The sequence below is a fragment of the Panthera pardus genome, unplaced genomic scaffold (genome assembly GCF_024362965.1).
Source record: "Panthera pardus isolate Hobbes unplaced genomic scaffold, ASM2436296v1 HiC_scaffold_8, whole genome shotgun sequence".
Taxonomy (NCBI): Eukaryota; Metazoa; Chordata; class Mammalia; order Carnivora; family Felidae; genus Panthera; species Panthera pardus.
Window position 1 is genome coordinate 11,846,535 of NW_026527013.1, and position 11,180 is coordinate 11,857,714.

General features: G+C 53.8%; 1 protein-coding gene across 2 annotated transcripts in view; it reads left to right on the forward strand.

Annotated features, from left to right (window-relative positions):
- Positions 1-2,138, forward strand: part of CYP4F22 (cytochrome P450 family 4 subfamily F member 22) — a 28,464-nt gene extending 26,326 nt beyond the window's left edge. For both annotated transcript variants that reach the window (XM_053897488.1, XM_053897489.1), the window contains 3 exons: positions 75-139; positions 791-873; positions 1,263-2,138. In XM_053897488.1, the coding sequence (XP_053753463.1) occupies positions 75-139; positions 791-873; positions 1,263-1,440 (326 nt within the window). In that variant the 3' untranslated portion in view covers positions 1,441-2,138. The remainder of the gene's footprint in view (positions 1-74; positions 140-790; positions 874-1,262) is intronic.
- Positions 2,139-11,180: the final 9,042 nt, after the last annotated feature.

Here is an 11,180-nt window from a genome sequence, read left to right on the forward strand (position 1 = left end):
GCAGGGGAGGAGGAGGACTTCAGAGAAAGTTCCCCTCAGCCCCAGTGGCCTCACTGATGCCACCCTCCCCACAGGAATTATCTGCCTGGTCAGCATCTATGGGACCCACCACAACCCCACAGTGTGGCCTGACTCCAAGGTGAGCGCCTGCCTCAATCCTCTCTTCCCTCAGCTTCTTCCCCCTCAGAAGGGGTGGTCCTGGGCCACTGAGGCCTTCCTACCCTCTTCCCCAGGGACCCAGGTGGCCTGGCTGGATGCACAGCTTGAGTGCCTCTCCCCCCATGTATTCACTCACTGTTTGTTGATTCATTAGGTCCACAAATATTTATTGAACACCTACTGTTTGCCAGCCTCTGTGCTGGGCATAGAGGACCGAGAAATGTACTGTTTTGTTTTTTGTTTTTTTTTTTTCCCTCATGGAGCTCACTGTGAAGTTCAGGGAAAGAAAATAAGCAAAAACTATGGTTGTGATACATGCACAAAGGAGATAAAAACTGGAGGGGGTGGGGGGCACTTTAGCTCACATGGTGAAGAAAGGCCTTGGGGAGGAAGAGGTGTTTGAGTTGAGACCTGAGAAGTGCGAAGAGCAGGGGGAAGCCTGTTCCAGGCAGTTGAGACAGGAAGTGCAAAGGCCCTGTGGTTGGAGTCAGGCTGGCATGCTTGAACAACAGAAAAGAGGAGGGTGTGGCTGGATTGTAGTGAGGTTCTCTCCATCCGGCGGAAGGGTCAGGACCAAGCTGGGATGGATGGGCCAACCAGACTCACCCACCCCCTGGCCACTCCTGCCTAGGTGTACAACCCCTATCGCTTTGACCCGGACAACCCACAGCAGCGCTCCCCACTGGCCTATGTGCCCTTCTCCGCAGGACCCAGGTAACTCTTCTGTTTCCCCCAGTTTAAGCCAAGCGTAGGAGGAGCCCCATGGGAGTCGAAGGTCAGGGATGTGCGGATCAGGAGCAGAGATCACCTCCCACCCAGATGTGCTTTCTGCCAACCCAGCACCCTTCATGCCTCCAGTGTACTAAGAAACCCCCAAATCAGACTCTGTGATAGCATCCCTGGGTGTTGAGCGCCTACTGTGTGGCAGGCCCTGAGTTCTGGGCTCATAGGCTCTCAACGACTCTAGGATGCCATTGCTCCCGTTTTACAGATGAGGGAACTGAGACCCAGAGCGGGAGGTCGGTCATTTACCCAGGGACTCCCCCCTTCCCGGGTCACACAGCGGCCGCACCTGAGCCCCTCCCCCATCCCCCTTCCTCTAGAAACTGCATCGGACAGAGCTTTGCCATGGCCGAGATGCGCGTGGCCGTGGCGCTGACGCTGTTGCGTTTCCGCCTGAGTGTGGACCGAACGCGCAAGGTGCGGCGGAAGCCTGAGCTCATCTTGCGCACGGAGAACGGCATCTGGCTCAACGTGGAGCCACTGCCTCCGCGGGCCTGATCGCTGGCGCTTCCCTGCGGATCCCGGGGGGGCCCAAGCCCCGCCCAAAGAGGCCCAGGCCCCGCCCTCAAGGGACCAGACCCCGCCCCCAGGGCCCTGAGGGCAGAGACCACGCCCCTCGAAGGCCCGGTATGGGCTCCTGGAGGACCAGGCTCCTCCACTGAGCAGTATGATGAAGGTGCAGGCCACGCCCCTCATGGCAAGGCTCCGCCTCCTGACGGTCTGGTCCTCCCCCTTGAGGTCCAGGTCAGGTCCCCTGAGTGCCTGCTTTCCTGCTTGAGGGACCAGGCTCAGCCGCATCTCTTCGGGCCCAGACCCACCCCCAGGATCCAGAGCACTCGGGCCTTCAGGCCCCACCCACCCAGCCATCTGAGGACCCTAGACCTGACACCTAAGGCCTCTGGGATTCAGGACCTGTCCCCCGTGGATCCCGGCTGGCTTTTAAGTTGAGGACTTGAGAGCTGGAGCCTGAAGTAAGAGCCCTGGACCCGGACGTCAGCTTCTTGAGGTCCCCAGCTCATATGGGCGAACTCCTCTGGCATCAGGCTGCATCCCAGGGCTCAGGGTGTGTGCTTCTGTCGATGTTTTGTAAATCCAGACCTTCCCTGGAAAAGCCTCTTCCTTCCTCCTTTGCTGAAAGGCCCTTTGCTGAGTGTTCTGATTTTTGTAGAATAAAAGCGAGGGATGCAGACACCCCCCCCCACCGTCTACTCCCTAGCTCAGCCAGACACTTCCCTTGGGCTCCAGGAAGGAAATGAAGGTGCCTGGACAGCTGGGAGGCAACTGAGGGAAGCTATGGGCTAGGAGGCTGGGAAGCCATTTGTCCTTGGACATGAACTCAGGCTTTTGGGGACAGTTTGTGCATTCATTTATCTCATCAACAGACCACATATTAATTAAGTGTTTGTTGGCACTGGGCCCGGAGCACAGCCGGGCCCAATTCCTGCCATCGGGAGAACAGGAGACAGATGTTGAACAAATAATTCCACACGTAAATTTATTTACAATCCGTGACAAGTGCTCCGAAAGAGAGGCCCTTGTTGTTCTGTGACACAACAGGGGGGTGGCTCAGGGAGAGCTTCTCTGATGCTGAAGTGAGGGTACAAGTTGAGTGGTGACAAGGAGAGAAGAGCATGTCAGGTGGGAGGGACAGCATCTGCAGATGTCCCCAGGTAAGGGAGAACATGGTGTGCTCGAGGAGCACCACTCCAGAGAGGCTGGATCCGGAGGAGGGGTGCAGACAGGAGGAAAGTTGGGCAGGGGCCAACTGCCCAGGAACTGCGGGCTACATCTCAGTTCAAGCCTTATGCTGAAGGCAATAGGGAGCTATAGAAGGTGTGTGAGCAGGAGCATGACAGGATCTGGTCAGATATGAGCTGGCAGGACAGTGGCTTGGAAGGGGGGGACACTGGGGAATGGAAACCTGGGGAAGAGGGAGACTGAGGTCCAGGCAGGACAGGAGGGGGGACTACCTAGCCACAGGAGCTGCGGTGAGGGAGGAGTTAAGGGTGATTTCCAAGTCTTTGGCTGGGGGAACAGGTGATGGTGTAGTCCCTGATATGATGATAAAGAAGATGGGGCAGTGACAAGGTCTACAATAACCATATTAACTCATCAAATATTTATTGAGCATCTGCTGTAAGCCAGGTGGTATTTGAGCCCTTACATAATTGACCTTTGTTGGGTGTGGGGTGAGGTTAACATGACGAATAATAAATGAGCAAATAAGTAAGTAAATTCATACAGGGCCTTGGAGGATTTTTACTTTTATTGTGACAGAAATGGGGAACCACGGGAGGGTTCTGAGCAGAGCGACAGATTTGTCACTTGGTCTTTATAGTATTCTTTTGGCTGCTGTGTGGGAAGGCAAGGGTGGGACTAGGGAGACCAGATGGGGTGACTACATTGGCCCATGTGGGAGAGAAGCGATAAGTGCTATGGAAAAATTGAGCTGGGTCAGTGCGTGTATTTCTGTGGGTGTTCAGTAATGCTGGTGGGGCAGGGGGAGAGGTTGTAAGATGGTCAGTGAAGCCCTCACCAAGAAGGGGTCATTTCAACAAAGACTTTAGGTAGGAGAGGGCCGGAGCCATGTGGATATTTTGGGGAAGAGTTTTTGAGGCAGAGAGAACGTATAGTGCAAAGGTCCTGAGGTAGGAACAAGCTTGGGGTGTTTAGGGGGCATTGAAGAGACCAGTGTGGCTGGAGGAGGAACACAGAAGGGAATGAGGTCAGGGAGGGGATAGGAGCAGGTCACACAGGGCCTTGGGGTCCACTGACTTTTTCTATGACAGAGATAGGGAGGCATGGAGGGTTCTGGACAGAGGAGGGACAAGATTTGTCATTATAGTCTTTGGCTGCCATGTTGAATAGAGACTGTGTGAGGCAAGGATGGGACTAGGGAGATCAGATGGGGTGACCAGATTTGTCCAGGTGAGAGATGACAGTGTCTCCAAGCAAGCTGTGGGCTGTAGAGTGAAAACAGGTGCTTGGATTCTGATTTCGACCGACTGCTTTACGAAGCTAGTGCTGGCAGATTTGCTAATACCTTGAACGAAGGATTCAGGAGAAAGGGAGGCCCCCCAGATGTGGGTCTGAACACCTGGAAAGACAGACGTGGCACCTCGAGATGGAGAATGCTTAACAGAGTAAGGTTTTTCTGCGGGGGCGGGGGGGTGTGAGGGCTGAGATCAGCATGTCAGTTGGGGCCAGGAGGAGTTGGAGATGTCAGGTGGGCAATCGGATAGGCTGGTCTTGAACTCGGGAGGGAGTTCTGGGCTGGTGACACATACATCTGGGAAACCTCAGCACTTAGATGGTGTTTCAAAAGCCTCAAGACTGGTGAGATCCCCCTCTGTGTGCGTGCGTGTGCTCATGGAGGGGACACCAACCCCCCGGGGGTCTCCAGAGTCGATATAACAATAATGACATTTAAAGTTGAGTGCTTCCTCCGTGCCCTTCCCAAATATTGGCACTTAATTCTCAGGGGGTACTATTAACTGTCTCGTTTAATGGAAGTGGAAACGGACTTCCCCAGAGTGAGATGGTTCACCCAAGGTCCCACGACCATGTCCTCATATCGTGGCCTCAACGGGGTGGCTTACCCCTGAGGCTTCTCGTGCGGGTCTGGGTCCCTAGCCTCGTTTTGCCTATAAGGGGGGTGGCAGCAGGCGTGGGTGGAGCGGGGTGGGGTTGGGGGTCGTGGAGATGAGTCGAAGCTGGGCCGTGGGATGCTGGAGGCGACGTGTGTCCTGGGGTGCCCCCGGGTGGCGAGTGCTGGGATTGTCGGCCAGAATCCCCAGTTGGAGGCCACTCTCCTCCGGCAAAAAAAGCTTGCTCTTGGGAGACGACCTATGTGGGTTTAAAACCCGGCTATACCCCTTCCTAGCGGTGGCCTTGGGCACCTGACTGCTCCTTTCTGGCACCTCGGTTCTCCTTTGCCGTGTGGATTTTTCATCATGCTTTTCATGCATATTGACTTCCCGCTAAGGTCGATGGTGGTGGCTGCATGAGGGAGGGAGGAGGGGAGGCATGGGGCCCGTAGGTCTCCGGGACCTGCTGCATCAGAGCGATTCTCCAAACACGCCCAGGCCCGGCCGGTCACTGGTCGCTGTCTCCTTCCTCTCCTGAGTGTGTCGGAGGCTCCCTCTGCTGGACGGCTCGGGGACAACAAACTCTAAGGCGTCTCGTCTCCGTTGGTTCAGTGTATGAGCGTGTGTGCACGAGCGTGTGTGCACGCGTGCTTGTGCGTGGGACGTGTATGGATATGTGCATATGTGTGCACGTAGGTGTGTGGATGTGTGCACGCGAGTGTGTGTACGCCTGCAAGTGTGGGTGCATTGTGTGCATGTGTGAGATTGTGTGCGTGCATGCACGTGTGCGTTTGAGAACACGTGTGTGTGTGTGTGTGTGTGTGTGTGTGTGTGTGTGTGTGTGTGAGACTGTGTGGGGGAGTATTGGGAAGAGAGGAGGGAGAACCCCACTCACCAAACAGTTACATTGTCCACATCAGGCAACTGTCCAAACCCCCCGCCCCCCCGGGTTCAGCTGTTGCAGCCAGCAGAACATTCTGGAGAAATAATGCCCTTGGCAGTGGCCCTGAGTAACGATTGGTGGGTGCCTGTTCTCGCCGTCTCCCCGAGGTCCCCAGAGGGACTGAATCCCAGGTGCCCCGAGTGGGAACTTCCTCGATAAAGCCCCCTTTCCTGGCTGCCCTCATCTCACTCTGCCTCACTGCCCTACTGGCAGTTAAATTCTTGTCTCAGAATACAGCTTTTGTGCTGGAATCCTCACATTAGAGTCCACAGGTCGCTCCTCCAATCCCCACGAGTCTATTATTATGCCGTTCTTACCAAGTGGAATCTGAGGCTCAGAGAGGGCAAGTCACTTGCCTAAGGTCACACAGCTGGAGAATGGCAAAAGTGGGCTTTGGCCATGGCCACCTGACCCTGGCACTTGCTGTCCCCTGAGAACTTCCTGCTTGATAAGGACTAAGGGAATGAAGTGGGGGAGTGGGTGGTATTCACAACCAGTAAGGTCCCTGATATGTGTCCCAGAGACACCCAAGGCTCCTGGCTGATGCTCATGCCCTTGATCTGTCATAAAGTAAGAGAAATAACAGCAAACACATACTTGGTACTTGTGAGTCAGGCAGTGTTATAAGTAGTTTATTCATTTATCACCTCTCTCTCCAAGTATTACATTGGCTTGAGGTAAAAAAAAAAATGCAGTGGTAGAAACTTAATTATGCTTTTGTTTATGCAAGCATAGAAATTTAAAAGGGAAATTCTTCCACTGCGGCTTCCACTCCGTACCCCCAGACTAGCAGTTTGGTGTGAATTTTTTTTTTTTTTAGTATGAAAAAAATTGCAAATGTGAACATTTTCCAATGTACATACATTTTTGTACACATAACCATTTTAAAAATGTCTTCTTTAAAAAAATATTGAGAGAGAGAGAGAGAGAGAGAGAATGAGCAGTGGAGGGGCAGAGAGAGGGAGAGAATCCTAAGCACTCTCTGCACTGTCAATGCACAACCCGATGCGGGGTTTGAACTCACGAACTGTGAGATCATGACCTGAGCCGAAATCAAGAGGCGGATGCTTAACCGACTGAACCACCCAGGTGCCCCAAATCCACCATTCTATTTTCTTTATTTATTAAAAAAAGTGTTTTTTTTAACCATTTATTTTTGAGAGAGAGACAGAGTGAGAGAGAGGGAGACACAGAATCCGAAGCTCTGGGCTCTGAGCTGTCAACACACAGCCCGACACGGGGCTTGAACTCCTGGACTGTGAGATCATGACCTGAGCCAAAGTTGATGCTTAACTGACTGAACCGCCCAGGCGACCCTTGGGCTTCCTCTTAACATGGCAGCTGAATCCAGGAGGGTGTATTCCAAGGCAGCTGGAAGTCTTCTCACGACCTAGACCCGTAAGTCCCCAGAGTCACTGAGGACAGCTCAGGTTCAAGGTGAAGGGAATTCTTTATCTCTGTCAGTCGGTGTTCTCCAGAGAAACAGGATAGCATCCGTCTGTCTATTGAGAGCGATTTATCCTAAGGCGTTGGCTCGTGAGACTAGGGGGCTGGCGAGCGGGAAGTCTGTGGGGCGGTGGCTGAAAACTCGGGTAGGGATCGGTGCTGCAGCTCCGGGCAGAATTTCTTTTCTCAGTTTTTGCTCCTGAGGCCTTGCGGCTGACTGCACAAAGCCCATTTGCATTGGAGTGGTGTAACTGACTCCTTGAAGTCAGCCGATCGTAGGTATTAACTCTATCTACGAAACACCTTCACAGGAACACCTAAGAAATGTTCAGGTAAATAGCTGGGTACGGGGGCCTAGTGTAGCAGACATGAAAAATTAGTCATCGCAGCCTCTCAAGGAAGGGGTAGCACAGACTTTGCTGCCGCTCTACCACGTGGGGAGGAGAGGGGGCAAAGGGTCTCTCTCTCTCTCACTTTTGGGGGGGGGGCGGAGGGAGAGAGAGAGGGCACAAATGAGCGAGGGGCAGAGAGAGAGAATCCTAGGAGGGACAGAGAGAGAGAGAGAAAGAGAGAGGGAGAGAGAAAGAGAGAGAGAGAGAAAGAGAGAGACGCGGAGCTCAGCGGAAGCGAGGCTCGTGCTCACCCGATGTGGGACTCGAACTCACGAACTGTGAAATCTGACCTGAGCCCAAGATGCTTAACGACGGAGCCACCCAGGCGCCCAGCAAATGGTCTCTTTTTATGACATTACACTGCTCCAGGGTCCCTTCTCCAAGTCTCTCTTCTGTGGCTTGGGGTGTTGGTGGTGGCTAGGCTAGTTTTTGTGAGCAATCATCACCCAATAATCAGAGAGGGAGACAGAGAGAGAAGGAAGTGGGGAGAGGAGGAGGAGGGAGGAGGGAGGGGAGAGGTGGAGGGGGAAGGGAGAGGGGGAGGAGGGAGAAGAGAGGGCAGGGGGGAGGAGGGGGAGGATATCAGTGCATTCAATGCCCACGACGATACCCTCGCGGTTGTTCCTAGCTGGTGTGTGCGCTCTGAGCTTTTCCTGAGTTTTCCTCTAAGGCTTTCTGCCTCCCAGGCCGCTTCTGCCGCCTGGACTGGGAATCGGGCTGCTCTGCCAGCTGGTCCTGCCCTCAGCACGGCTTCAGAACCCTGTCGGTTTCAAGTTCTCAATTACGTGGAGTAAAACCTCAACGCCGCTGGCTTCTGGGCTCATTTCCCCAACCATCGCGGGGCTCCAGCTGAGCTGCTCCTTGCTGCCGCCACCACCCCATCGCAGGAGCCCCTCCAGCCCCGAGTGTCTCTGCACGTCCGAGGATGGGAGCAAGAATGAGCATGTGTAAGGAAGACAAGTGTGTGCCCCACCCTGTGCTGGGCCTTTGCAGCTCTGGCACGGCTTCAGGGAGTGGTTCTCATGCACGGACTGTGCCTCCCCACCATCCAGGTTTCTGCTCAAAGGTCACCTCCACAGGGCAGCCCTCCCTGATTGCCCCATCTGAATAGCCCCCTTGGTCACTTGCTAGCATGTCTCACTCTGTTAATTTCCTTCATTGCCACCACCATCTGACTTGGTCTTGTTTCCCGTTGCCTTCCCCCGTCAGACATGAGCATCATGATCCAGAGACCCCATCTGTCTTGTTCGTCCCAGGTCCTGGGTCCTAGCACTGTGCCTGGTACAGAGCAAATGCCCAAGTACAGTTTGTGGTTCAAGAATGAACTGCCTGGGAGGTATAAGCCCACCTCTCTGTTTTAGCAAGGAGGGCATGAAGCGCAGAGAGGACAAGTGACTTGTCCAAGGTCACACAGCCAGCGAGGAGCAGGGCTGGGATCCGGACTCTGTTGGGCTGAATCCAAAACCTGCTCCTTCCCAAAGGCCGAGGAAAGGAAAAGAGAGACTCCAGCCACCAAGCAGCCTCCATGCTTGCTGTAGAGGGACCCCAGGCTGACTCCTGGGAGAGGTGTCTTCACGGTGTCACAAAAGAAAAACTGCTCATCTCTTTTGTGCACCAACTACGTGCCCCCCGCTGCACCAAATCCTTTTAGTATTTTGGTGATAACAGTTATAGCAGCTCAGGGAGGGAGAAATTATTTGAGACAAGTAGCAAGTTCGAGGGGTAAAGACTCCAATTCTACTTTCTCCAATTCCACTGTGATGTGTGGAATCTTCTGGAACTTTTTCGCTGCACATGCAAACATGCGTGCACACACACACACACACACACACACTCATAATTTTATATGTAGACAGGGACATTATTCACATATCACGCAGAGTTGTACTTTCTCCTATCCTCTCGGCCTGTTTCTGATAGAATGCTTGCAATGCTCTGTGAGGTTTTATCAAGCCCATTTTACAGATGTGAAGACTGAGGCTCAGAGGGGTGACGGGCCGCACCTGAGCCTGGCGACTCACAGTGACTGCCAGCTCTGGTCAGACACACACTTGTCCACTGCCTGACTCTGGGTGCGGGTGGAAGGACCAGCCAGCCTCTGCCTTTCTGTGTGTGGCTCCCCTCCCTCCAACGCTGGCTGGGGGCCATTCCATAAGCCAGGCTTGTGTCATTTGGCAGCTGAGACATTCCTTGTTGGATGAGAAACCACTGGGGACACTCCAACCGCCTCTGACTCAGAGCAGAAAGTCCCCACTTGAGGCTTCCTGCCTCCCACACTGGGTCTCTTGCTTCCTTTCTGCTTCCTGTCACCCGATCCAGGATGTGAGGAGTCCTGGATGGTTGGATCCTGTCCTTCCACGGCCACAGAGGCCTGTTGGGCTTTGAGTCCTTGGATGTAGTGGAGCAGTCTTCAATACCTGCTTCTGGACTGAATATCGGAACAAATTTTGCCACCTTGGCTGGCTCCTTGAAGGGCGTGTCGACTGCAGTCACAGTGTGGGTGTCGATGGAATCAAGCCATACTCACTTGTGCCCACTGCTGGGCATATTACCCCATGACTGTGGGGCCCTTTCAACAACACTTCCCACTCCCCCTCTTCATTCAGGACCCGCTCAAAGGTCACCTCCCCCTGGAAGCCCTCATGTCACAATCACTGTCTGATACATTCTTGATCATTTGTTCAGTCGAACAACATATGAACTGTCTCCCCACTAGATATGAACCCTTTGACAGCAGGGATGACGTCTGCCCTGCTCACTGCTGCATCCCTAGCATCTAGAATAGTGCCTGGCACACAGTAGGTGCTCAATAGACACACAATAAGCAAGGAGATTTTCCTCCTTGCTCGACGAATGAAAAAACCGAGGGACAGACTGGCTAAGTTTCCTAGGAGGTACATTGCTGAGCCTGACTTGGGTCTCTTACAGCAGTGCGTCTCAAACTTGGACGTGCACGTGGTGAAAACATGAATTGTGATTCAGCTGGTATCCCCATGATCTATTGCTGTATAACAAACAGTCCCCCAAACTTGGTGGCTTAAAGCAAGGACCACTTCATCTTGTGACGCCGCATGGTGACCGGGCTCAGCCAGCTGGTTCCGCACCGTCATCTGGGCCTGAGCTCATCTGGAGGCCCACCTGGGCTGGAATGTCCAAATGGCTCCTTCCTGTGGCTGGCAGTTGTTGCTAGCAGTTTGCTGGGAAATCAGCTGGGGCTGTCGATTGGAGGTGCCTAAGAGTGGGGTCCTTCCGTGTGGATTGGGCTTCCTTGCAGCATGGCAGCCTGGTTCTGAGGGGATGCGTGCTTTTTTTTTTTTTTTTTAATTTTTTTTGACGTTTATTTATTTTTGAGACAGAGAGAGACAGAGCATGAACAGGGGAAGGTCAGAGAGAGAGGGAGACACAGAATCCGAAACAGGCTCCAGGCTCTGTGCTGTTAGCACAGAGCCCGACGCGGGGCTCAAACTCACAGACCGCGAGATCACGACCTGAGCCAAAGTCGGCCGCTTAACCGACCGAGCCACCCAGGCGCCCCATGAGGGGATGCGTTCTAAGAGCAAACGTCGGTGTGGGCTGCTGGCCCTGTTTCTGGCCCATAACTGGCAGGGCCCAGCCTCTCCCACACGCTACTGGTTAAGTAGTCCCAGGCCAGGCGAGATTCAAGGAGACGGGACCTAAATCCCTCCCCTTACTGGGGACAATAGCAAAGCAATTACAGCCATGTCATTGTGGGTCTGGGTTCGAGCCTGAGATCCTGCAGGGGTCCAAGATGTTGCTGGTAACGCCAATACTGAGGGTCTAAGGAGTACATTCTGACTGGTCAGTTCTTAGGGCTCATGGCTACGAAAGTCCCTTTCTTCCCTGAGTAGT